General features: G+C 45.9%; 2 protein-coding genes across 8 annotated transcripts in view; one reads left to right on the top strand and one right to left on the bottom strand.

The window, feature by feature from the left end:
- Positions 1–1,410, bottom strand: part of PREX1 (phosphatidylinositol-3,4,5-trisphosphate dependent Rac exchange factor 1) — a gene marked incomplete at its 3' end in the record, with an annotated part of 113,638 nt that extends 112,228 nt beyond the window's left edge. For 4 of the 5 annotated variants that reach the window (XR_013776310.1, XM_079321719.1, XM_079321720.1 and 1 more), the window contains exon 1: positions 1,080–1,409. Coding sequence is in view for 4 of the 5 variants with exons in the window: in XM_079321719.1 (XP_079177845.1) it covers positions 1,080–1,232 (153 nt within the window). Of the gene's footprint in view, positions 1–1,079 lie in introns of all 5 variants that reach the window. The other variant, XM_079321721.1, reaches the window with a different exon arrangement.
- A 9,837-nt stretch (positions 1,411–11,247) lies between these two features.
- ARFGEF2 (ARF guanine nucleotide exchange factor 2) overlaps positions 11,248–27,236 on the top strand; it is a 30,890-nt gene continuing 14,901 nt past the window's right edge. For 2 of the 3 annotated variants that reach the window (XM_079321716.1, XM_079321718.1), the window contains exons 1-16: positions 11,248–11,544; positions 17,747–17,777; positions 18,594–18,717; positions 19,139–19,285; positions 20,154–20,333; positions 20,752–20,899; positions 21,425–21,496; positions 21,768–21,916; positions 22,293–22,423; positions 22,918–23,152; positions 23,411–23,510; positions 23,625–23,764; positions 24,246–24,354; positions 24,840–25,041; positions 25,750–25,861; positions 26,522–26,727. In XM_079321716.1, the coding sequence (XP_079177842.1) occupies positions 11,406–11,544; positions 17,747–17,777; positions 18,594–18,717; positions 19,139–19,285; positions 20,154–20,333; positions 20,752–20,899; positions 21,425–21,496; positions 21,768–21,916; positions 22,293–22,423; positions 22,918–23,152; positions 23,411–23,510; positions 23,625–23,764; positions 24,246–24,354; positions 24,840–25,041; positions 25,750–25,861; positions 26,522–26,727 (2,225 nt within the window). In that variant the 5' untranslated portion in view covers positions 11,248–11,405. Of the gene's footprint in view, positions 11,545–17,746; positions 17,778–18,593; positions 18,718–19,138; positions 19,286–20,153; positions 20,334–20,751; positions 20,900–21,175; positions 21,201–21,424; positions 21,497–21,767; positions 21,917–22,292; positions 22,424–22,917; positions 23,153–23,410; positions 23,511–23,624; positions 23,765–24,245; positions 24,355–24,839; positions 25,042–25,749; positions 25,862–26,521; positions 26,728–27,236 lie in introns of those variants that run through there. The other variant, XM_079321717.1, reaches the window with a different exon arrangement.

Raw genomic sequence — 27,236 nt, 5'->3', positions numbered from 1 at the left:
CTGCAGCTAAAAAAATCTCAAATTCAGTACTTAGGACAGAGGAGTTTTCTGAGGGATTTTGGTTTTGTTTTTTCTGTAGGGTGGGGCTCTACTTCTTTAGAAGAAAACCTCCCTGCACTGAGACAGAACCACAGTTCTAAATGAAGCTAAATGGCACACAACTGGCAGTTCAATTGGAAAACTCAAATTAAAGGCTCCGAGTTCAACTACTGGAGAGAGGCGGGTTCAAGTAGAGAGTAGTTCATAAAGCAACCACATCCTTGTCATTTATATTTTATGCTACACAGTTTGCCACTTTGGTGAATCTGAAAAACATTGAAGACAAACTGATTTTAAAAAGCAAACAAATAGAAATCTTGCCAGAAGGACAGGTCAAAAGGGGCTCAGGGTCTAAGCCCTTTTAGATGAAACCAGAGTTTAGTCTTTATCTAGGAAAACACCAGAAAGAATTCCTACCCTGACCAATTTTTTAGAAATCTCTGCAGAGACTTCCTTTGCTTTGATCCTTGATCTCTGTGTGATCACTAGTTTATTCTTTTTTTTTTTTTTTAATGATGTATCTGTTATCTAGTAACTTTCACTGCAAGCGTCCTAGTTATTTGAAGGAGTATGGTGGTACCCAGATGAATTCCACATTTAGAGCCTATATAGGAAAATGGAAATATCCAGATGGATTTTTTTCTTCTGGACTAGGCCGTGAATAATTTCAGAGGCAGGTATAATTGTTTCCACATGCACAGACACACCCGGTACAATCACAAATTTCTGTTTACCATTAAACAAAGACAGATGTACAATATTTATTTGTAAATAACTGTCATTAAGGTTAGATTTTCCAAGTGGGTGTAAAAGCAACTTCTGAACAGCACTAAGCAGAGGGACGCGGCGCTGAGAGCGGACGGGCTCCGGGGCCGGCGCTGCCCGCGCTCCGCGCCGGGGCCCAGGGACCCGCGCCCGCCCCGGCCCCGCGCCCGGGCCCCTCCAACAGAAACTGCCCCTCAGCGGCGCGGACCGACCCCGGGCACTTCCACAGCTCGTGCCCGCCGCCCCCGGCCCGCCCGGCCCGCGCCGCCGCTCACCGACTGCAGGAAGCAGAGGGTCCCCACGTAGTCGCGCTCGGTGCTGAGGATCTCGTTGAGGACGCAGAGGCGGAGGCGCAGCTGGCGGTCGGTGTCCTTGGGGCAGCCGGCGGGCTCGGCGGCGCCGGGCGGCTGCGGCGGCGGCGGCTCCATGGTGGCGGGCGGGCCGGGCGCTCTGCTCCCGCTCCCTCAGGAGCCCCCCATGGCCCGCGGCCCTGCCTCGCCGCGGGCGGAGCCCTTACAGGAGCCGGGCGCTGGGCGAAGCCCGGCTGCGGGACATGCCGGGATAGCGGCGCGGCACTGCGAGCGGAGCGCCAAGGGAAGTCCCGGGGGAGCGGGGGAGGCAGGGACGGGGCGGGCGCGGGCGGCGGAGCCCGGCCCCGCTGGCCGGCCGAGGGCAGCGGGGCGGGACCAGCGACGGCAGCGCGGCTGCCCCGGCTGCTCGCTCCGCGCCCCGCGCAGCGCCGGGCTCCATCGCCTCACACACAAAACACACACACACACACACACAAAACACACTCACACACACACACAAACACACACAGCGCGGCTGCCCCGGCTACTCGCTCCGCGCCCCGCGCAGCGCCGGGCTCCATCGCCTCACACACAAAACACACTCACACAAAACACACAGCGCCGGGCTCCATCGCCTCACACACAAAACACACTCACACAAAACACACACACACACAAAACACACAGCGCCGGGCTCCATCGCCTCACACACAAAACACACACTCACACACACACACAAAACACACTCACACACACACACAAACACACACAGCGCGGCTGCCCCGGCTACTCGCTCCGCGCCCCGCGCAGCGCAGGGCTCCATCGCCTCACACACAAAACACACTCACACAAAACACACACACACACAAAACACACAGCGCCGGGCTCCATCGCCTCACACACGAAACACACTCACACAAAACACACTCACACACACACACACACTCACATACACTCACATACACACACACACACAAAGCACACAGCACCGGGCTCCATCGCCTCACACACTCACACAAAATACACTCACACAAAACACACTCACACACACACACTCACACTCACACACACTCACACACACAAACCACACACACACACACACTCACACACACACACACTCACACAAAACACACACACACACACTCACACACACTCTCACACACACACACAAAACACACTCACTCACACACACACAGAGCCCTCACTCCGCTCCTGGCTGCGGAGCCGCTGTCCCGGCCCCGCGGCCGCAGCACAAGGCGCAGCAATGGCCCTGCTGTGGCCCTGCTGTGGCCGTGCCGCGGCTCCGGGACAGCGCCGAGCAGCGGCTGTCCAGGCTGAGCCCCGGCTCCGTGCCGCTCCCGGGATATAGGACAGCACTGCAGAGCGCCTGCGGGACATGGACCGGGAAGCGGCATCTCCACGAGCGCGGATTAGACTCTAAATTCACTGGTTTTCTTTCAAGTTATTTGCGTTTAACCTTTTCTTCTGAAAGTCACTACAATATTTTCGTTTATTTACTCATTTTGTGTCCAGCTGATCTCCTTTTTAAAATAATCAATTTCTTAAAATTATTTTCTGTTTGGGGCAAGAAGCACGAGGCAAGACTTTCTTTAAAAAATCATAATTGAATAACAATGCACCCTGCTAGGAGAAATCACCATCACCAAAGCTACGCCCCCACCCTGTGGCCGAGTGAGAAAGTTGATAGTTTTAAAGTTGTTCCTTTTCCTTTCTCTGTTTCCCGTGTTTTCCTCAAAAATCCTGTAGTAATTTCATTCCTCAGCAGGTGCCGAGACAGGAGCCCATCACAGCTCACAGGATGTTACCGGGGCGATGCTGCGGTCGCTGGAGGGTGAGTGCCTTTTGTCACCATGGTGCACAAGCTGCGCTGCTTCAAAACACTCCTCCAGCTTCAGTGGCAGCATTGAAAACATCACTGTGTGAGGATTTTTAAAAGGATGTTACTTGTGGCTGGAAGGGTTGAAACGATAAGGAAAAAGGCTTCCATTAAAATTAAAGGCAGATTTTTCTCTTCTTTTTAGAAAGTGTTTTCTTTTTGGCTGTAGGAAAATTCATTTTGGCTAAGTCCAAATTATTGCAGACATGCACATAATCCTTACTTTTAAATGGATATTCTATTCGCTGCTAGCATGGACTTTTATTTTAAAGACAAATAATATGTAATTAGCCAGCAAGCTCTTTTATTATTGAAGAGCTACTCTCTGATAACTGACTGAAACTCCACCTGAAAATAAGTTATTTCTAGCTTGTTTTCTTTTTGCTTAATTTTATTTTTTTATATTTTTTAAAAGGAAGAAGTTTACAACTACTGTTCAGGTTTTTAAGAGAATTTTTACTGCCAATATGTGTTTTCAAGTGCGGACTTCAAAAGCAAAGGAAAAATACTGTTACTTTGTAAAACAGTCAGGGGGTCAGTTACAAGGAGTCTGATCAATTACCGTGAATTCAAAGTTTTTCGTGAAGATGTAATTCATTTACACATGTGTGTATGTTGTTTGCAGCTGTTACATTTTGGTGTTGTTTCACAGCAGCAGCAAGGTGGTATGGTCTCCACATGGTATCACAATACCCAAGAAAAGAATCACCCACGATGTGCTTGGCTGCACACTGGCAGTATTCAGCCTGGTAGAAGAAAATGTTATTCACTATTGGCCTGCTGAAGGCTCCAGGAAAGCCCCAGAAAGTCGTGTGAGATGACTCCAGCACCTGTTTATTGAATGGCAGCAGCTCACTTAAATTCCAACATTGCATCTGTAGATACACACAGTAATTCTAGAAACTTCAGTCAAAATAATGTAGTTAATAGAGATTTCCATGTGTGGTTAAAATCAGATTCTGGCCTGTGTGCAGCGGACAAGAGTCACCTTCCACCTCCCCCTATATAATTAATTGCAGATAATTGATTTTTCTAAAGCCACTGCTGATTTACGCTAGCTAAGAACTAATCCCTTTGATTTCTACAAATGATTAATCTCCAAGAAAGATATATGGAGGTGGTTTGCAGTGAGCTTTGCAGAAATAATTTCTTAACTTCCCACTCTTCAAGAACCTAGACTGCCAGTGGAGCATTTGCATTTCCCTTTTTAACATCTGCCTAAAAATAGATTTAAGATAAAGATGCTCAGGTAACTTGACAGCAGAGCGACTTGGAACAAATAGAGGCTTAGAGTGAACATGGTGAACAAAGAAAAAGAATTGCTAGGAAGGGTTGATGGAATTCTCAGTGATTAGAGGATAATATAATACACACATTCAATTAAACTCTGAAAACACTTAATTAGACACACGGTGTGTGGCAGAAGGACATAAGCATTATATCTATTTGAAAAGAGGCAAACTGAGGTGCACAGGTGTGAAGTGGCTGCCCAAGAGAGCTGTGAGTATGTGCAGAGCAGAGCCCACTCAAAGGGCCCCACAGTGTCAGCTGCACCCCCAGGCTGCTCAGTGACAGCAACCAGGGCTGGGCTTCTCCTTGTTCCCCACTTGTTCCATGGCTCCAGTACCCTAGACAAACTGTCACTTCATGACAAAAAGCATTTGGGATGTGAGAGGAAAGAGGGAGGTGCTGTAAACTGTGCCATGGGACCTGCACGCAGGCTTTTGTAAAATGTTACTCCGGTGTCTCACTTGGCAGAGGGACACACAATGAGAATGGAGAGTTGCAGCCTTCCCAGGAGGTACAGGGAGATGGACAAGACTTGTTTAAAATATTCCTAGTATTGAACTCACTAATTAATCAGAAATACAGCTTATTTCCTGTCCATACGTTTCAGATTTGTGTCAAATCCTGAACACATATAATTGGGGAAGAAGCGTGTGTTATTTCATACAGTCTGTAGTCAAGCCAAACATTGGATTTTGGAACACACTCTGAGAGAAGGCAGTATTTGCTGTTACTCACTCCTCTGATACCTCTTTCCACTGCCTGATTCACTTCTTTTATCATATTTCCCCTCTTTCGCTCTTCCTCAATCATACCCACCTACTTAAAACTAATAATGTACTACAAAATGCATAATTAGATTTTCATTATGTTCTTTCCTGACATAATTTTTGATTATGTAATTAAGGGTTCTCACTGAGCTCTTGAACTAAGAGAAGATTTTTGGTTTAATTAATCAATGGTCCTTCTCAATTCAGGTTATTTTTAAGCAGTTTTAAGTCAGGTGCAGAAAGTGTTTCTATCACTCCTGACATAATTCTATATGATCTGATCTTTGCCCTCTAAAGCCAACAATGGAGAAGCATTGCCTTGACAGCAGGCTCAAGTATACTTTTCTAAAGAAAAGAAGATGCATCAGACTTCAATATACTGGAAGTAGGACGATTTTTTTAAAAATTTGCAAATTTTGTTTTATTTTCAAATTGGAAGCTTGTCAGATTTTGATTAAATTAAACTTGGGTTCCAAGTGATTTTTTTCCCCATATGAGACCATCTACAAATTTGCAACTCCTTACATTTTTTCCTGACAAATTAACATTCTTACAGAATTTATTCTTTTGGGGAGGCACTAAAAAAGACTGCTGGAAGCTTTGCAGATTATATGTATACATGTAGGTATATTTGCCCTGAGCTAACACAATCAAGCAAAGGTTCACTCTCTGTATTTTGTTCTCTTTAAGTACATGAAGTAAAAATAACATGAAAAGTAGCAATTGTTTTTGTTTTTGTTATAAATTACCTCTTCCTGACTGCGCTTGCATTATTTCCTCTGCCAGTACATGGAGCAGAAAAAGCCACTTTCCTCTGTGTCAGCACAACCAATGTATAGAAATTGTAATGAGGAGCTGCAGGCTGGAATTATGCAGCCAGTTCAAAACTCGTGGTGTTTTCACAACTAAAGCTGGGAAGAATCTTCTGTGGAACTGAGTTGAAGATCAGAGAAGAAAATATTTTATGGCACATATATATGTGTGGAATACATGGCATCCATCCACCTGCTCTCCCTTTGTCCAGTTCCACTCTCCCAGTGGTGGTGATGATTTTGGTGCGGTGTCAGTTCAACATATTGCAAACCAGTTTTTGTACCTTTGCTTTTTGGAACTTTCCTTGAAATGGTGATTGGGACTTAAGTGATGAAGTACAGAGACAAGGGGAAACTAGAGCACTAAACTAGCAGTTATGGAAAGAAGGAAAAAAGATATAATATAAAGATGAAAGAGAGATGTTCAAGAAGATTGTGGAAAATTTTCCTTTGGCAACAACATACAAAAATAATTTTGCACTTTATAAACTGAACCAGTCTGGACAGAGAGAGAAAGGATCTGTTTCATAGCTCCAAATTCTACACATACTCTTCAGTTTTGTCAATATATTTCTTCTGATCCGGTAACATTTAATCTCATAAAGCATTTGGGAAATTCTGCAAGGACAAAGAAAATGAAGCTTAAATAAAATAAGTGACTGGATAGCTCACTGGACCTGTTGAGTTATGCATCTTAAATCTAGTCCAGTAGGAAGAAGATGCAATAAGCAAAACCAAAACAAAGCTGCTTTTGTCTCAATGAAGATGCCTCTAAAGAATACTTAACTGCAACTCAAGAATAGATGAGGTCAGTAATGAGCAGAGAGAGGAAGCCCTTCCTGCTGAGAGGAAAGGAAACAAGCCTCCTTAATTGTGAACCAAGGAGCCAAGGAAAGGACTTTGTGAAAGACATGAGGATTCTGCACACACGTCAATATACTGTGTGGTAAAGTTAGGGACATTTCTTGATGACACTCTGAGTTTCTTAGAAGAAATGATGAGACATAAAGGTCAGATTAAAGGTCAGGGAGAAGATAATTTATCATTTTAATTCTTCATAGAACTACTTGTATCTTCTGACTGAAGTTATCCTGATAGAAACCTACTACAACTGCAAATCAGGATCTTCAGCAATCCGTTTTCTTTGTTTTTATGGAATACAAGGTTTCTATTAACAAAAACCCTCCTCGTTGTACAAGTACCTTGGTGAAAAGCAGAGTGCTGTTCAAAGCAGGCTGCTCTGTGCACACACACCATGTGGAGCAGCCAATTCTGTGCCATTCAGACACACGCAACTCTAACGAGCACTTGCTTGTGTGGCAAGTAGTCTAATTATCACCTCTCAGACAGGAAATTTGGAAGTGAATGATTATGCAGCCCCAGGTCTTCTACCTCTCCAGCCACTCAGGCTGTGGGAGCTACTCAATTGCATTTGCATCTTTCCAGACAATTACACATCTCACTCTGCAGGCAAAAGCAGAAGTGTGCAAAAATATTTTTCCCAACTGCTCCCTCACTCTGGCTGCTATCTTTTAAAAAATAAATACACTTCTTGTTGTTTTCAAAACATGCTGTTTCTAATGTTTCTCTGTATTTAGGTACTTGCAGACTTTCGTGGCCTAGATATGGTTCTAAACACTGTAAAAGGAAAATAGTTGGTGTAGGACAGGCTGTGGTGCAGGACAGGCTGTGGTGCAGGGCTGGCTGTGGTGCAGGGCTGGCTGTGGTGCAGGGCTGGCTGTGGTGCAGGACAGGCTGTGGTGCAGGGCTGGCTGCAGCAGCTCCTGCCTGGCCTGGCAGTAGGAATGAAAAGGAGAGCATTGTCTACAAAAATCATGGGGAAATGTCTTGCTAATACCACATGAATACTTGTATAATTACTCACTTAATCGTTACCTCAATTATACTGCAGTGCAAGAACCCTTTACTATGTGGATTTCTGCTTTTAAGGCATGCAGTGTTGAAGCAGAAAAATTTAGAGAGCTGAGACAGTGAATCAAATGAGGATCCCCCTGGGAAATCCACTACTAAGTACATTACTGGAGGAAAAGTGGCTGGAAGCCAGGCAGAATAAATAGAATCAGTTCCAAAGGAAATAATTAAAAATGGGCAGAAGAAGGGAGAAGTTCCATGCTAATGTTGGGCTGGGATATAAGCTAATATACAGACCAGTGCTGTTTTTCCAAGGATTTCCCTGTCCATTCTGCATCTATTTTTCGAGTGTGGTTTCCTCCCTAAAGTAAAGTATGTAGCAAGATGCCAGCGGGAAAGTGCTGCGAGGTTACTCCTGTCAGTCAGTACACAGCACCTGGCCTCCGGGCAGAAATCCAGAGCAGCTCCTCGCCAAGGAAGTAGCTTGCACAAACTGTGGACTCTGTCACCTGCTAGCCATTGTTTGCTCATGATTTATGTCTCACACTACAGACGTCTTTGCCACAATGAGCTATTTACAGCAGTTTAATAGTAGTTCTTGTAATTGGCAGGGAGCCCGCTGGCAGCACGTGCATGCAGACACAAGCATTCCCCCAGGTCTGCCTTGTCTCCCAAAGGAAAGGCTGGCTGTCCTTGCCCCCAGCCAGTGGCACATGTGCATGCAGCTCTGCTCTGCAGCACAGTGCTGTGCTCACCAGCAGCCTTGGACTGGGCTGTGCTGCTCTTGAATTAGCCAAATAACTCACATTCCTCCCTCAGAAATCACCTACCGTCATCTTAAAATACCTGGAGGAAAAGAATATTTGAAAGTAGTTGTAGGAATGGCATCAAGCCCATTATTCTTTCACTGCATTTAGTCCCACAGTGATGCCAGTGGAAGGAGAGCACTGTGTGCTGATCAGGCTAACTGGGCACTGGAACTGTCTGTGTGTGCTGCCTGAGCCTCCTGCGGGGCTGCAGACACTGAGCCACCGTGCCACGGGCTGCAGAGCAGGTGCTTTGGTGCACCGGGGAAAGAAGCCCTTGAGGAGGCACTTTTAAATGTGGACTAAAACTTGTGTGTTTATGATATATTGAGCAGGCAGTCCCATGAGGCAGGAGAAGGGGCTCCACCAACACGTGTCAAAGCCGCAGTCAAATGCACCTTTGAGGGCAGAGCGCAGTCCTTTCCCTGTCAGTGTGTTAACAGCTATTGTTTCTTTGACAGGCACCTTCATGCTCTCATTCAGGCTTTTGTTGCTTTTCCTTTAGAATACTGTGAAATAGGCATATCAAATTCATGTGCACAGCCAGGTGTAGCTGCTGAGTCACAGGGCTGTCCATAGCAGTGTGATGACTTGGTGAGTAGCTACTAGGTTTGAAGGCTGTGTATTATTTCTGCCTTTTTGGGGGTTCATAAATGGTTATTTACAAAGAAGAGCAATTGATTGCTTCCCTGTTCTGCTTGTTGAACAGAGTTGAACCGTGGGAGTCATAGCACCATCTTACCTGTCCTGGTCATTTAAAAAATAAATTTCCTGTTTCCTCATCAAAGTGCAAAGACATTAGACAAGTGGAAGAAAAAGAGTATACAATCACTTCTTTGTGAGATCTCTTGATGGAATTATTCTAGCACAGTCTCCCTAGTCAGAGCTATTTTAGGTGACATTCTGGTTAGAAACAAGCACTTTCTAGGCTCATCTTCGCATATCAAATAACCCACAATTTGTGACAGCATATCTTTCCTTTTCAACTGGATGCATAGCTTTTGAGATTGGAGAGAAAATTTTAAAAACATGAATTCTTATGATTGGAATGCCAAGAAAGAACATTATTAAGAATAATTTTTAAGGTCTGTAAAATCCCATGCCCTTTTTAAGGCTCTGATGACTGACTGCCTCTGATGCAGAGAGCTCACTGTAACTGAGGCTTGCTACTGACTTTGGCTCTTTGAAATCCAAACCACAACTTCAGTGTAGCCCCACGCCTAGGAATTCAGATACTACTCTTTGATTTCAAAAACAGGGGTTCTGCCAGATGGAAATTTTTACAAAAATCTTGGTTAAACCATCTGTTCAATCTATTTTCTAAAACCTAGCCTGTATCCATTTGCTTCTCTTCTGAGAAATAATCCTGTCCCACAATAAAAACCCTAAAATCAGAACTGATAATTTGCCTGACAATATGTGAAGAGCTCTGCTGTTTAATTAGTTCTGCAATGGTGCTGACAGTAATTACAGCCTCCTTTTGTGTCAGTAACTAAGTCAGCAACTCTCAAAAAAGATTCGGGGCCTTATTTGTCTTTTGGTTATGTCACTTCTGCATCACTGTAATTTCAGTGACAGCAGTGGAATTTGCCTTAATGTGCAGTAGTGTAAGTGAAAGGAGAATAACGTGTCCAGACATGTACATTGGGGGTTGGGTTTGCAGCCACATTTTTGACAGGGAGCATATTTAGAAAATATGTGTCTAAAATTACAAGCAGTGGTCAATTTTCCCTGAGAAATAATACCAAACTAATGCTTTGCACAGGTATTTGGAGCCTTTGTTAGTGGTTTTGGGGACAAAACTTGCAGCTCTTGACAAATCGACGCTAAAGGTTCGTTAATTTTAAAGAGTTAGAGTCCTGCTGTTTGAAGAAAAGGAGATAAAACTGCAATCTAGAGAATGGAATGTGGTCCTGTATTCTCCATTAGATGTGGCCATTCGAATTTGAAGGAGACCTTTGTGGGACTTCATGGAAGAGATGCTGTGTGCAGTGAAGGTTAACAGAGCGAGGAGGGTGTCAAAAGAGCAAATATGGATTATTGCACAGTCTGCAGGCTTTGGGCCCAGAGCTGGATTTGGCCTGTGAGGTGCTTTACATAGGCAAAGGGTAAACGGAGAGGATACGATTAGTTATAAAGTTATTAACGAAGGATTAATTTTTGTGACTGGAAGTATAACTTTTAGTGAGTCCTCATTAATGTATGACTTTGACTTTTTTTACTGGCGCTGTGTCTCCATGCCTCGTTAGAGGGCTGTGTGAGTTAGCAGGGATAACGTGAATGGAGCCATACTCAGGTTAGAAGTATTAAAAACCCGAGTATTCCGCCACAAGTACTCACCAACGCGATTTCCCGGACAGAAATTTACAGTTTCATTCCTGAGGGGAGGGCGGCGCGATCCTCAGCCCCGGCTCCCCCTCGGCCCTGGACCCCTGGACCCCCTGAACCCTCGGTTCCCCTCGGTTCCCCTCAGCCTCTGCCCCGTCCCTCGCTCCGCCCTTTCCTCCGCCCCTTGCCCCGCCCCCTCTCCCTTCTTTCCCCGCCCTTTCCCTCGCCCCCTCTTTCCCCGCCTCTTTCCCCGCCCCTCGCTCCGCCCCTCGCCCCCTCTTTCCCCGCCCCTCGCCCCCCCCTTTCCCCGCCTCTTTCCCCGCCTCTTTCCCCGCCCCTCGCCCCGCCCCCTGTCCCACCCCGCACGCGCGACTCCGTGGGCGGGGCCAGGGCCGGGCGAGTCACGTGACGGTGCCAAAATGGCGGCGCCGTGGCGGCGGCGCGGCCGCTGAGGGAGGTGCGTCTGTTCCGGGCGGTGCCGCGGGCCCCGAGCGCCCGCTGGCCGCGTGCGGCGGCCCCCGGCCCTTCCCGGCCTCGTCATGCAGCCCCCGGCTCGCGAGCAGGACGCCCGCACTAAGAGCATGTTCGTGTCGCGGGCCCTGGAGAAGATCCTGGCGGAGAAGGAGGCGAAGCGGCCCCCGCACGGGCAGCTGCGGACGGCCTGCCAGGTGGCGCTGGGTGAGTCGGCCGGGCCGGGCCGGGCCGGCCCTCGGCACACGTCCCCTCCGCCGGCACCATGGAGCGGAGGGACAGTTCTGTCTCCGGTGCAGGACGTGCAAAAACCAGGGGACAACCCCTAAATACCTGTTTTATTAGGTTCTGGTCTCGGTGTGAAACAGGAGGGACTTGGTCTTGTCACTTCGGCTTTGAAAAAATTACTTGCAGCTTTTAGAGTAGGAAACGAGAGTTTTCAAGGCCCTCGATTTACGGTGTCCCAGAGCTTCTCGGGATGTTAAATCTGACCTCTAATCTCCAGGTCGTGTTGGGACTGGCTGAGGACTGTTAGCATTGTGGCCAAGTGCGTGTAATATCTGTCATGTTTTCAGAGCTGAAAGAGCTTTTTGTGAAGCTAGTGGGCTGGTCCTGAAATCTGCAAGTACAGGCTTATGTAAAGGTCTCGGTTCGAGGTCGTGACAACATACGGTCAGAGTGAAAAGATAAACTGAGTAGAACAGCAGAGCTCTGCAGCTAGAGTTCTCTGTGGCCCTTCCTTAATTTGCAGCAGTGACATCTCTCCTTTAGTTTTGATTGCTTCCCATCAATATTTTCCTTTGAATGGGTAACATGCAGTGTATCCAAGACAGAAGGAAGGACAGGTTGGGTAGGCTGTAAGGAGGCTGGGCAGATGGAAGTTCTGTCCCAGGCAGAGTGAGAGCAAGCTCAAAGAAATGTAGTCATTTTTATCCTCCTCCCTGCATTCTTTACTGCCAGGACATGTGTAGAAGCTACCTGTAGTGACAGTATATCATCAGAAGGGTATTTTAATTATTATTTAAAGGTGGCAGTGTGAGCAAGAGAGTAACATATGCCCCAGCAGTTAGAGACTGCTTTTCCTAAGGAATTCCTTTTCCTGATCTCTTCCCCAGCTGCCCCCACATGCGCTGAACCCATTTACAGGACTGAGAACCTGTTTTGCTGCTATGTAAATGTATCTAGAGGTTGAGAAAGAGAACTTCCTTGTAAGATGCCTGGTGAAGGTCTGTGTTTGCTGAGGCCTGGCAGGTGAGGATTTTGGGAGGAGTCTTGTGCAGTAGCCCCCGTTGGTACCTGCCCTTGTATTGTGGCTGTGCCTGTGTGTTCTGAGGTGCAGTGTGGTGGAGGGGAGCTAATGCTTGTGATGGTGGACATTGCTTCCCTAAACTTGCTCTGAAAGAGTCCATGGGCTCTCCTGGACTAAAGCAGAGGTCAGCATAAAGAGATAACCTTCTGTTGAGCAACTGTTAGGGGCCTGGGTGACTGTATGGCACCGTCTCTGTTACATTTGGTCTATATTGACCAGTTTTGGACTACAAAATACACATGACCTTGTAGAAATCAGAAGTACCATTGGTGCAAGTAGGACAGAAGTACAAGAAATGTGAAGGAAAAGGAGCAAAAACCACTTCACAGTGGTATTTTTTGAGTTTTCAGGGGTTTTTGCCTCTTTCCACCCCTCCTTTGAAATACACAGCATTAATGTTAGGTAAGCAAAGTTTGAATGGATTCCTTCATTCAGTCTCTTGCTTCATCAGTAACTGTAACGGTTGTGTCCTGCACTTGTAGTGCCAGTAAACCCCAGGAGAGATTGGGAGAAATTGAGTGTTTTAAACTGTGAAGCTGTTTTGCTCTGCTTTAGAAAACTGTCTTTTAAAGAATATTTGTTTTCAACAGACCACTGTATTGTATAAAATAGTTGTTTAATAAGCATTTACATGAAGCTCCAGGTACACATGATTCTTAGTAAATCTACTGAAGTTATCCTGAAAAATGTGCAGTGGAATACTGACAGTCTGTATCACAGCAGTTCATGTTAGACTCATGCTAATTGTGCACCTGGCTCACTCACATAAACTATTGCTCCTGCCCTACTGGGACTGTTTTTAATGACATCCTGTGCAGCCACCCTGGTTCTGTGCCCTTCTTGGAGAGCCTGGGCAGCTCCACGTACGGATCTTCAAGCTTTGTAATCAACGCAGTTTGTTAACTAGTAAAAATCCTTTCAACCATGCCTTCGCCTAGGAATCTGGTGTTCAGGAAGTCCCTGTGTACAAATGGCAGATGTCCCATAAAGTTGCGTTTCTTAGTTTGGTCTCTTGGCCAGCGTGTTCAGAGCTGGGGCAAAGAGGAGAGTCCAGCTCCCCGCCCTTGGCTGCGGGCTGTGTGCACCGGTGTGATCCCTGCTTGGGCTGGGCCGGGCTGGGCAGTGCCGGGCTGGGCTGGGCAGTGCCGGGCTGGGCAGTGCCGGGCTGGGCAGTGCCGGGCTGGGCAGTGCCGGGCTGGGCTGGGCAGTGCTGGGCTGGGCAGTGCCGGGCCGGGCTGGGCAGTGCCGGGCTGGGCAGTGCCGGGCTGGGCAGTGCTGGGCTGGGCAGTGCCGGGCTGGGCAGTGCCGGGCTGGGCTGGGCAGTGCCGGGCTGGGCAGTGCCGGGCTGGGCTGGGCAGTGCCGGGCTGGGCAGTGCCGGGCTGGGCTGGGCAGTGCCGGGCTGGGCAGTGCCGGGCTGGGCTGGGCTGGGCAGTGCCGGGCTGGGCAGTGCCGGGCTGGGCAGTGCCGGGCTGGGCAGTGCCGGGCTGGCAGTGCCGGGCTGGGCTGGGCTGGGCTGTGCCGGGCTGGGCTGGGCTGGGCTGTGCCGGGCTGGGCTGGGCAGTGCCGGGCTGGGCAGTGCCTGGCTGGGCTGGGCAGTGCCGGGCTGGGCAGTGCCAGGCTGGGCTGGGCAGTGCCGGGCTGGGCAGTGCCGGGCTGGGCAGGGCCGGGCTGGGCCGGGCCGGGCTGGGCAGTGCCGGGCTGGGCAGTGCCGGGCTGGGCTGGGCAGTGCTGGGCTGGGCAGTGCCGGGCTGGGCTGGGCAGTGCCGGGCTGGGCCGGGCAGTGCCGGGCCGGGCAGTGCCGGGCCGGGCAGTGCCGGGCTGGGCTGGGCAGTGCTGGGCTGGGCAGTGCCGGGCTGGGCTGGGCAGTGCCGGGCTGGGCTGGGCAGTGCCGGGCCGGGCAGTGCCGGGCCGGGCTGGGCAGTGCCGGGCCGGGCTGGGCAGTGCCGGGCTGGGCTGGGCAGTGCCGGGCTGGGCAGTGCCGGGCTGGGCCGGGCTGGGCTGGGCTGTGCACGGGGTGCAGTGCCCTGCTCGGCCTGCGCCGTGTCCTTGTGCCAGGAGTGCCACCAGCCTGGCTGTGGCTGCAGAGCAGCAGCGGCTGCAGCAGACAGCAAATGTCCTCCCTTGAAGGGGGTAGCTTTCAGTACAAGTGAACTGAACCCATCCATCTGCTGCAGAAAGGCAGCTGCTCAGTGTGAGCCTCATCCTGCTTTCATGGCCAGACGCTCTGGGAGGGATGGCTGCAAGGTCATTCTTGTTCCAGTTCTCTTGCCTGGTAGGAATGCTGCAGGACTTCCATTGGGTGGGCAGCGCAGGGGCTGAGGGCGTTTCCCTGGAGGAGATGCTGTGGCAGAGACAGGGAGCTCTGGTGCTAAAGCAGCAGGTGAGGGGTCAGCATTGTGCTGAGCTGACTGGCCACACTTGGGGCCGTTGTGTAGCTGTGGCAGGCAGGTAGCTGTGCCCCTTGCTCCTGTGACTGGAGAGGAGCAGCGTCAGTGGCGGGCGGGTTCTGCAAGCTGCCAGCGTCTGCTTTGGGCTTGGCAAGCTGTTCCTGGCAGCACACTTCAATGAGGCAACTCTTTCTGCTTCACTCACTTGTGATGGTCAGACCACCAAATGACTACTTCAGACGTGGAGGTTTTCAAACTGTTTTGATGCAATCAGTAGCATAACTGTGCCGTTAGCTTCCTTTTGTCCTTTAATTTATTCTTTTCTGCCAGCATTATCTATTAAAATACCATTTGGTGAAGATATTTTTATATGGCTTTAGAAAAGCTTTTATTATAACAAAATTGTGGGGAACTTGGTCAGGCCTTGGTTAGCTTGTTGTTGTTGTTTATATAGTACTTCTGAGAGTTAAGCTGTGTTTGCTCTAATATGGGATGTTATTCTTGCATTATTTTTCCAGTGCAAGATCTAAGACAAATATCAGTAAAGAATGGCATGATCATGTCTCCTTAAGGCTATAATCTTTGTGAAGTTTCAATTCAACATCTCTTTTACTCTGCAAAGCAATCAGTATGGGGGAGAACGATCTCCTTGAAAGAAAGAGAAACTTAGTGGAGTTTTTGCACTGGAAAAATTGCTTCATTAGAAAAAGCTCTGTACACCATGGTCCTACAAGATGTCTGAAATACAGCATTAATTGTGTTTTTCTAGCCCTGGCATTTTGGGATTATAGCTATAGATAAAATATGCCTTTCTCTGCCAAGGCCTGGAGGCAGCAGTAAGTGTTCTGAAGGTGTAGAGCTACCCAGAAGACTCTGTGTGTTAAGCAGCCACTTCCTGTATGCTCTTGGAATGCTGTGCTAAGAGCAAGGTAGATTAAAACAGGGACACAACACATTGGTGGGCCACATGTGTTGTTCTCAGTAGCTCTTTGGATCATAATATGATGATAAAGATGGAGAGGATAATTAATTCAAAAAGCCTGAAATTATGCTGAACTGAATTTCTGACTAGTCACCTTGTTGGCAGGCCAGCTGGATCCTGGAATGAAGAACACAGTGGTTTAAGAAGTGGTGCTGTGCAAGATTCACGCTATGTGTTTGGCACAGAGAACCTTGGTGGTTTCTTACCAACAGCCTCCATTGTGCTGTCTGCTCCCAGCTGAAGCCTAAAGCATGGGGGATGGTGGTGCTGGGCTTGTGCTGCACAGAGCTGCAAAGTTCCTGCTGCTCCTGAAGTGCCCCAGGGCCGAGTGCTGGGCTTGGCTTCTGCAGGGCTGGCAAGTGCAGCTGTTCTTAAAGCTGCTGGAAATGGTTCTTGGTGTGATGGACTTGAGGAGAGCTGGAGCACTGTGCACCCGGGGCTCTCCCAATTGTTTTGGTGTCCTTTGGCTGGCTCTGGGGTGGGAAACATCCCTCCAGTTTGTGTGGCATGACTGGTGCCATGAGAACTGGGGGATGTCAGACTGATGCTCGTTAACGAGCAGATATGTTGGAGAACAGCAATTCTGGATGGAGCTTAGCACCCACAGCTTATAGTAACACAGCTTTTTACTATGTTCTGCTTCCATTTTCTCTATCCAGTGTGGATAGTAACTTTACAAAGTCAGTACACACTGTGAGGATTAATTCCTGTGCCGTTGCTGTCAAGCAGGCCTGTACAAAACCCTGTAATCTGTGTTTACTGCTGTCCTTGTTCCTTAGTGGGATTTGTGTATTGATTCTCCTGAGAGAGGAGAAACTCCTGAGCTTCACAGACAGCATTGAAATCATCTGAACTGTGGACATCTGGTCACAAACAATGGTGCCTCTCCATAGCTGTGGAGAGCAAGTATTCAATGAATGATAATTTTCTAATATCTGCAATTGAAACAGGATTTGTAAGCAGGATAGTTTGCAGTGTCAGGGTAGTTTGCAGCATGTGCTGTAGGGTGGGATGGAAGGTTCCACTGGGGTTAGAGCTGATGTGGTTGTGCAGCCTTACTGTGGGTGCTGGTTTAGGTGTGGGTTTGTCAGTGTTTGCAGTGGGTGCTTATGCTGGTCTGTATTGGGCATCATGGTGATACCTCAGAAACCCTTGGAGAGCTTTACCAGGGTCTTTGGGACCTGCTGCTGTAAACAAGAGAAATGAGAAAGCAACTTTCCCCCTCTATTTAATTTTATGAAAAGTTCTTTAAGAGTGTGATTAAAAAAAAAAATGTGCATGCAAAAGGACAGAGTGCATTTGGGATTTCCTATCTCCTGGGAGCTCGTCCAGCTGATTGCTGCTGCAAGGCTCTGGACCAGCAGGCTGCTTGGCACTGAGCTAACAGGGGCTTGAGGGCATTGTCCTCATGGATTGTGCAGTACCTTAAAGGCTTCTGCAGAGCTGAGCGCTCTGTGATCTGGACATACACTTCAATAAAAGTTACATGCTGTGCCTGACTGTTCTGAAGATACCTTTTGTTGAGCATGTTTGTAAAAACCAGTTTTTTAAATGTTAAATTGGAGAGATACACCTTCCAATAACTGGTGAAACTCTGATCTCTGAAGCTGAAGTGTTACAGGAATGGAGTAGCAAATACTGAAGTGCAAGACTGTATTTAAACAACTTTGCTTTATTACTGTTATTGATAATGATAACTGAGGCTTGATTTTTTTTTTTCTCTCTTCCAGATGAAATAAAAAGTGAGCTAGAAAAGCAAAGGTAAATTATTAATTACTCTAAACAGTGTGTGAAAAGAACAAATGAAATAATTTAGTGGAAGTGTAAGAGCATATATATGTTACAGCAGTGACTTTGTGAATAGGCAGTTACCCACCTTTCTGCCAAGAACAGTGGCCTGGCCTGTGTGCTTCACTTACACAATGTTTGTGGCCATGGGTGCTCAAGCCATAACTGCCTATGAATTTCACCAGGAGAAAATTGCAACATTTCTGAAAGGTGCCGGTTTTTGGCTTCCTTTTACTGGACTCAATAGCCTGATAGGAAAACATGGGGAACAGTGCATACCCTCTGTTTAACAGCATGTACTCTTTATTACCTAGATCAAGAACACCAATTGAAATATTGCTTAAATGAAAATGTGTAAAAGTTTTCTAGCACTGTGCTATGATTGAAAATGAGCAAATGGGTCTTCAAATGTGTTTCCATCTGCTTAGTGTTCTGCTTATGGGCTCTGTTTGATCCATTTGGAGCAACATGGATAGGTGTAACAGTTGTGTAGGAGTTTTCCAGTATTTAAAATAGTGGGACAGTGTTGGAGTATAGTGGGAAGGAGGAGTATAGTTAAGCTGAAGAAGATACAAAAAAGATCAGATAGAATATAAGCAAATGTAAAATGGGTTTTGTGCGATTTAAAAAAAAAATTGATCTTTGTTTGAGAAAGTATATGCAAGAAAGCTGCAGTACATTTGTATGTTGCTGTGCATTATTTAGTTTTAAATTTAGAAAAAGGAGAAAATGTAGTTTGCTGTGATACACATGTTTAGAAAAATTAATGACTCTTCTTACCTGACCTAGAGAAGGCACTGCTGCTCCACCAAAAGCAAATTTCATTGAAGCAGATAAATATTTCCTTCCATTTGAGCTGGCCTGCCAGTCAAAGTCTCCACGCATCGTCAGCACCTCCCTGGATTGTTTACAGGTGAGTGCTGTGGCTGGTTTTGGTCAGAGTGGGATGGAGAAAGCTGCAGTGAGCAGATGTGTGCAGCTGCCTGCTGGAGCCTTTGCAGCCCTGGCTTTGTGTGCTGTGCTCACAGGGAGCCTCTCCGTGGGCTTGGGGCTGATGGGACAGACTCTGGAAAACACTGCTGTGAAAAAAACCTCTCTGGTTATGGTGTGAAGAAATGGCCTGTGTGGAAAAGGTTTTTGTGTCATACTAAAATCAGTTTTGTCCACATATGTGAGCAGTGAAAGTGTTTGTTGGCCAGACTATAGATGGTGTTAAATTTTTGAGTTAAAACTGGTTATGTGAGGCATGCTATCTAAACATGCCTTTTTGTGCTGTGCAAAACTGTGCTTTTCTCAGAGTGTGTGGTCATCCAAGCTGCATTCTTTCCACGCAGAAACTCATAGCCTACGGGCACATGACGGGCAGGGCTCCGGACAGCGGCGCGCCGGGGAAGCGGCTGATCGACCGCGTGGTGGGAACCATCTGCAGCTGCTTCCAGGGCCCCCAGACCGATGAGGGAGTGCAGCTGCAGATCATTAAGGTCTTCTCTGCCATTTCTATTACTGCAACATTGATTTGCTTTTGCTCTCTTTCATTTGTAACTGAAAAAAAAAAGCAAAATATTACCGAGGGCCCATTTGCTCCATTTCTTCCATTGTCCCGCGTGTCAGTGCATTCGGGGAGGCTGTCACCAGCCTTGGTGAGGGAAATGTGCTTCCTGTTGGGAAAGCAGAATCTAAGGGAATGTTTTATAAATGCTTCTCCTTTCTGAGGTAAGCCAGCTTTCAGACAGCTTGGTGCTCCTCTTAGAGGCTTGCAGTGCCCACCTCCATCAGGCCAGGCAATTGCTTTCAGCCCTGACAGCAGCCCCTGGGCCTGGGGTGCAGTGCCCTGGGCCTGGGGTGCAGTGCCCTGGAATGCTGTTCAAGCCTGTCTGCTCCCCTGGCTGTTTTCCCAGACAGCTGCCAGTGTATGTTCTCAAGAAGGCATGGCAATGTCCAGCAGTCCTGTGTGCTCTGTCTCTGAAATCTTCTTGAGCTACTGTAGCTGAGGGTGGAAATTGATGAACCTTCTAGTAATCCAGCTTGATGTTAGTGTAGGCCAGTTGGCTCTTGTGTGCAAATGAAGCTATGGAATATAGTAACTTTATTTTGGAGGTGGAGTATCTCCCTTGGTGGAGAATGAGTTTTGACAAGACCCTCTAAGAATAGATCAGGAGACAACAGAGATGTGGAAGTCTTTTTAAACTTTGATTTGAATTGTGGTTGCTTGTAAAGTCTTAAAAAAAAGATACCTTTTTTGTAGCAAAGCCAGTGATTATTCTGGAAGACATGCATGAAGAAGAGCATGAAGAGCATTGCTGCCTACTTGCTTAGGTTTCATTTTTACCATGTTATGAACTTTTTTAGGCTCTTCTCACTGCAGTAACATCTCCATATATAGAAATTCATGAAGGAACTATTCTTCAAACTGTTAGAACCTGCTACAACATCTATCTGGCCAGTAAGAATCTTATTAACCAGACAACTGCCAAAGCTACCCTGACACAGATGTTAAATGTCATTTTTACACGGATGGAAAATCAAGCTGTAAGTAGCTATTACTTTTTCTCATCTCAAATGTTTAGGCTTGCAAATGACTGAAAACTTTATTATTTTTATTTTTAATGGATCTGTCATTGTAGTTGCATATCTGTTGATTTGTCATGTTAGAAAACCTGTTAGAAATCCTGCAGTGAGGCATGCTGAGTGATTTGAAAATAAAAGGTGACCTGCACTGCTGATAATGAAGTTTCACACGCCATAGCTTCTGCCAAATGGCATTGGATAAACAAATGATGCTTTTCAAATAAACTTTAAGTGTATCTTTTTAATCTTATTGGCCAAGTGATTGTAGTTTCACTGTTTCCTGCTAAGATGTGAATTCACAAGAAACATCAGTCATCAGAGACAGGATTTCCCTGTGTGTATTTTGTGCTTAGATGAACCTTTCTCTGTGTGTTTCAAGCTGCAGGAGTCCAGAGAAGCAGAGAGAGCACAGAAGCCTCAGTCCCCACGGCCAGGACAGCAACAGCAGAGCTGGGCAGGCAGGGCTGGGATTGCCAGCAGTGTGCTGCAAAATGGGGGGCCTGGGCAGGGGGAAACAGCTGGGCATGGTGAGACTGGGCATGGGGAGTCTGGGCACAGGGAAACGTCTGGGCAGGGGGAGTCTGGGCATGGTGAGTCTGGGCAGGGGAAACAGCTGGGCATGGTGAGACTGGGCATGGGGAAACAGCTGGGCATGGTGAGACTGGGCAGGGGGAAACAAACAGCTGGGCATGGTGAGACTGGGCAGGGGGAAACAGCTGGGCATGGTGAGACTGGGCAGGGGGAAACAAACAGCTGGGCATGGTGAGACTGGGCAGGGGGAAACAGCTGGGCATGGTGAGACTGGGCAGGGGGAAACAGCTGGGCATGGTGAGACTGGGCAGGGGGAGTCTGGGCATGGGGAGACTGGGCATGGGGAAACAAACAGCAGGGCATGGGGAGCCCAGCCATGGGGAGCCTGTCCATGACTTTCAATGAGTACTGCTGAAGAAAATGGATAAATTTTTATGCTTTTGCCTCTGTCATGTTTTTCCTTCTAATCTTCTTCCTAATCAAAAAATACGAAATAAAAAATTCTCTCTGTGTTTCGTTAGAGGAAACAATTGATGAAGGAAAGGAAATGGTCCAAGGCATTTTGGAAGATGTGGTGGAGTCAGCTGTGAAAGGTAGTGAAGTCATCTAAAGTTAACTAGTTGCATACGTATTGATTACAGAAGCATGAAGTAATTTTTCTTACTAAGTATCTTGACAAGAGCAACCTACTAAGGCAGCAAGAGCAGGTTCTGATTGTAACATAATATTGTTTTGATGATAGCTGAGAAACTTTCTAGGTTATCAGTGCTACTTCTGTGCCAGTAGGTGGTAGAGCTTCCCAGAGGCATGGGATAGAGAACTCTTCATGCGTGATTTTAATAATTTTCCCTTTTTCCCCTTTAGTGGCTGAAGAAAAGCAGGTAACAGAACCTGTCAAGGCTCTGCCTGCATTGGATACTCCAGATACTCTTCTATCTGGCTCTAGCAATGAAAATGTACAAACAAATGGGATTCCAGATGATGGGCAGTCTGTTTCCTCCACTGATAATCTGGTAAATAACTGCACTGGATGCCAATATACATCTACGAAAGAAGAAATATTTTTATTGAGGCAACTAATAGAATGGGATTTGGCAGAAGAAAGGGACAGAAACTCTAATGAGTGTGTCCTGCTCAGGTTCAAAAAGGAAGCAGCAGCTGCACTGTATATATTGAAAATACCTGTCCTAAAATGGATTATATTAGTTGTATTTTAATACAGAGTGGAGACAGAGATAAAAGGTCAGTCAACATGTGTGAAAAGAGCCAGATCCCTTGTAATCCTGTTTAGGTGTGGTTTAAACTGAAACTGATTTCTCAGAGGAGCTGTGAAATCTCCTAATTGCTGTTTCTTTGCCTCAGTGAGGGTCTGTGTTTCTTACTTCCAAGGAAACAGATGTATCTGGACATCAAGCTGCTGCCAGATTTTCCCATGTTCTCCAAAAGGATGCCTTCCTTGTGTTCAGGTCATTGTGCAAGCTCTCGATGAAACCTCTGGGGGAAGGACCACCAGATCCCAAGTATGAGACTGTGTTTATTATTCTGTCCCATCCTGGCAGCTTTTGGAGATGGTTAAGTAGCTGCTGTATAGTTGACCAGGTGTTCAAAATCCACTTGGTTTAGTTAGCGTGATGAATCTAGGATTGAAAATAGCTTCAAATTATTAAAAATTTAATACTTAAGAATTTTTGTTTTTGCATAATAAGCTTATTAATCTTACTAGTTGGAGTGGCCTTGACTACAGTATTTGTGAAGCTTTTGATGGGAGAGTGGATAAGTGCTTAAGAAGCACAGAGCTGCATTTATTAGGCTAGGCTAAGATGTTAGTATTACTGAGAAAATTTTCAAATTTGGATGGTAGAAGTTAAAAAATCAATTGGCTGATTTCTACCCCTCTTGAATCAAAACAGCAGTAATTTCTTTGTGATGTGGAAGAAATGCTACAGTGCTAATGTCAAATGCAGGTATATACTAAGAGAATACAGAAATGCATTTACTGTTGAATTTTTTCTAGATCACATGAATTGCGTTCCAAGGTTGTGTCTCTCCAGCTGCTTCTCTCAGTGCTGCAGAATGCTGGTCTGGTTTTCAGGACACATGAAATGTTCATCAATGCAATCAAACAATATCTTTGTGTAGCATTATCTAAAAATGGAGTCTCTTCCGTTCCTGATGTGTTTGAGCTCTCTCTTGCCATCTTCCTCACATTGCTTTCAAATTTTAAGACCCACTTAAAAATGCAGATTGAGGTGAGAGACTTTTAATCTATAAATTGTATTTGCTCTAGTTCTCAAAATACTGCAATGGTAAAATACAGCTGGAACTTCCATTTTAATGTCCTAGTTTGGTTTGCTTACTAAACTAATATATTACTACTGTATCCAAATTCTAATATGCCTGAAATGCTACTCTTCAAGAGAAATTACTGAACAGAAATGAATCTGTACATTTGATGTGATTCTAATATGTTTCAGATCATTAAGTCCTTAACCTTATTTATTTTGCAGGTGTTCTTCAAAGAGATCTTCCTGAATATTCTGGAGACTTCTTCAAGTTCTTTTGAACACAAATGGATGGTGATTCAGACTTTAACAAGAATCTGTGCAGGTATTTCCACTGTGTAAAAGAATCACTTCTAGCAGCAGATAAAAATTATTCTGATTCCTTTAAAAAATCCTGTTGCACAGAATCCTAATACTTCAATTTCCTTTTATTTTCCAGATGCCCAGTGTGTAGTGGATATTTATGTTAACTATGATTGTGATTTAAATGCTGCTAATATTTTTGAACGTCTTGTAAATGATTTGTCCAAAATCGCCCAGGGACGAAGTGGGCACGAGCTGGGAATGACACCTTTACAGGTAAGGAAAACACCTTTGAAGATAAGGCACTGTTGTTTTGTAAACAGTGCTATCTTTGCATTGTTTCTGAGCCTTCCAGAGGTTCATGTTGTCTGTAACTTACTGATGCTACTTTTGATTAGTTTGATTTGCAGTTGGACACTGAAGCAGTCCCATTAATTACTTGGTGATTTTGCTGCCTGTTTGCACTGTGAGACCAGGCTGGTTTTGTCTCTTTGGTTGGACTGCCAAGGGAGAAAGAACAAACTGAGCCTTCCTGTGCCTCAGTTAAATGTTTTCCTTTTGGAGCTTATGAACTGGTGGTACTGTCTCTGGGGTTTGCTTTGCACAGATTTTGTGCCGTATCTCCACCATGAGCATTTTATTTTTAAGATTATACTTTTCCAGCCCTTAGAGGGAGACTGTTGTAGAGACTGTTTTCAGCATGGCTTGTTGGTTTGGTTTTTCTTTTTTTTTCATTTTATTCTTCTTCATGTTTTAGGAACTAAGCCTAAGGAAAAAAGGACTTGAATGTTTGGTTTCTATTTTAAAATGTATGGTAGAATGGAGCAAAGACCTTTATGTGAACCCCAATCATCAGACTAGCTTGGGTAAGATTGTTTCTGTATGGAGAGATTGGTTTATTTAGTTCATTCTTGGTTCATTCTTGTGTTTGTTCAGTGTTCAGAAGTTATTCAGGAGTGGGTTTGTACCTGACAATTTGTTTACACAAGTGAGGTATTTTACAGACAGTTGTTAGTGCTGCTGCAGTAGCTGATTCTCCAAGTGTCTGGTTTGAATAACCAGGTTCTGTTGATTAGCTTTAGCCAGACCCTTGTCTACTAAAAAAGCTCAAGTAGAACAAGAGTTACTAAGTTGAAGTGAATTTCTCCATAGATGCTGCTGCTTTTCTGCCTTTTGTTGGATCATTTTAGAATTGCATCAATAGAGCATTTTCACGCAGTGTAGTGCAGACTGCCAAAAAGTACATATGGTAAAGTAAGGATATTGACTCACAGATTTCTGCTCACAAGTTCTGTAACTAAAGGCTCCTGACTGAACAAGGGTAAGTTGAATCTGCCTTGTTTGTGCATAGGTTCATATAAACCATCTGAACAGGAGATGGCTGAAGGGAAATGCCTGGACTCTGGAGGGAGGCGGAGCAGTGTCAGTTCCTTGGACTCCACTGTGTCGTCAGGAGTTGGAAGTGTTGGCACCCAGACTGCTGTCCCAGATGATCCAGAGCAGTTTGAAGTCATCAAGCAGCAAAAGGAAATAATTGAACATGGGATAGAACTGTAAGCCCAGTATGACAGGAAAACTGAAGTTCACCAGTAATAAAATGTATTGTTTCTTATTGTGTCACAGTCACAATTGTAGGGACACTTACAAATTAATATTAATGCTGAAGGCTCTTGTCTGCTGTTGTCAAAAAACAGTGCTAGAGATTGTTAAAGTTAAAAGGAATTTTATAAAATCTTGGGTGGAGTGGAAGGGGTTTTCACAGCTTTCCTTTTTTGCTGGCTCAGTTCCACTAGAGTGTGTATGTCTACAGAGAAATTGGTTTGTGGGGCACAGTTGTCTTGCAGCTCTTAAATGATTTGTATTCCTTTATTGAAATAGAGTTTGAAGAATTAAATCACTGTGCAGCTATGCTTTACTTTTTTTTTATTAATTTGAAAGTCTTCATTTCTGCAAATGCTAGAAAAAGGTCTTGAACAGCAAAATTTTTAACATTTCATGTTAAGTCTCTAATTTTTAATGTTCAAAAAGGTTAGCTTTGGAGTTTTCTAAGGTTATCAGCAGCTCAGTATACCTTATGAGATGGGGCCTATGGTGTGATATAGGTAATAGATTTTTATTTAACTCTCTTCCTAACTAGAAAGAAAAGACATGGACCTCCAACACAGAAACTTTGATTTATGAGGACTCTGTAAAACTCAAATTTTATAGGCTGTGATATTTTTAATTGTATATCAATTTTTTCCATGTTTTTCTCTGAATAGGTTTAATAAAAAACCAAAGAGAGGAATACAGTACCTCCAGGAGCAGGGAATGCTTGGCACTACAGCAGAGGACCTGGCACAGTTCCTGCACCAGGAGGAACGCCTCTGCTCTGTAAGATTACATGCAGCACAATTAATGCATTTGTACACTCAGTCCCTTCAGCCCTGTCCCTGGTGTCTGTGCCCTGCTCTGCATTAATTGTGCTCTATTAATTGTGCAGCACAATTAATGCATTTCATTGTACACCCAGTGCCTTCAGCCCTGCTCTGGAGTTCATGCCTTGGAGAGATGGAGGTGTGAGGCTCCTCATGGACACACCTAGTGCCACAGCTCCCTGCTTTCTGCTCACTGTCCCAGGCTCCTCAGTGAATACTGTGTTACAGTGAAGTGCTGGGGGGTTCCTCATCATGGAATGTGCCTGGGGGCTGGCAGGAGACAGAGTAGTGTCAGCAGTCCCTTAGCAGCAAAGGAGTGTCCTGTGCTGTAGGGGCAAAGCATTCTCTGCTGTGTGTGCAGCTGGGCACATTTCAGCTTTGTTCGGCTCTGCAGTGGTGCAGGTCTTGCCTTTGGCAGTTAGGGAGCAGGAATCTGCAGGCTGAGGGGGATATCTGGGAGCCCTGACTCTCTCCACCCTCCATCAGCTGCTCTGCTCACTCAGCACTGTGTCAGCTTCACAGAGCTGGCAGCTGTGCAGTTCTTGGCCCAGAAACCCTCTTGCAGAGCTGGCACTTGGATTGCACAGTAATAATAACTGCCCCTTGTGTTTTTTAGACTCAAGTAGGGGAATTTCTTGGGGAAAGCAGCAAGTTTAACAAGGAAGTCATGTATGCCTTTGTGGACCAGCTTGATTTCTGTGGCAAAGACTTTGTGTCTGCTCTGCGGATATTCCTGGAGGGGTTCCGTCTGCCCGGGGAAGCCCAGAAGATTGACAGATTGATGGAGAAATTTGCTGCTAGATACATTGAATGCAACCAACGGTAATTCAAACCCTTTGCATCACATCAGGGCCTGAAGAACTCCCTGGCTGTACTCTTGTGTGGCCCTAGGGGCAGGGGTAGATTTAGCTCATACCAGGCCAGGAACTTGAGCAGGCTTGTGTGAGGAGAAGATCTTGCTGTCCATGTTGCATAGGAGGGATACTGGTGCTTGCATTTCCTTAAATCCCAAGTGCTTGCTAGAAGGAATTATTGGAAGAGGGAAGCCCTAAGTATATTAAAATGCAGCAGCTAATAGATAATTTTAGACAAATGTAGATCAGTCAAGTATTAAATGTCAAGTAGAAATGGCTAGAATTAAAAATTCATTACATAAACAGCTTATAGGATGCTACAATGCTTTTGCTTGCCTGTTAGATGTAGAACAAAATGGGTATATGTTATTTCATACCAAATAGCAAAGCTGTTACTGTTCCTAATGCAATCAGCACTGAAGTTCAGTCAGGCTTAATTAGTTTCCTTTCCTTAGTCCAGCTGGCGTATCAGTGGAT

This window comes from Erithacus rubecula (assembly GCF_903797595.1).
Source record: "Erithacus rubecula genome assembly, chromosome: 18".
In the NCBI taxonomy this organism is placed as follows: domain Eukaryota; kingdom Metazoa; phylum Chordata; class Aves; order Passeriformes; family Muscicapidae; genus Erithacus; species Erithacus rubecula.
Note: the sequence above shows the minus strand (reverse complement) of the source record. Positions and strands in the feature narration are given on the sequence as shown.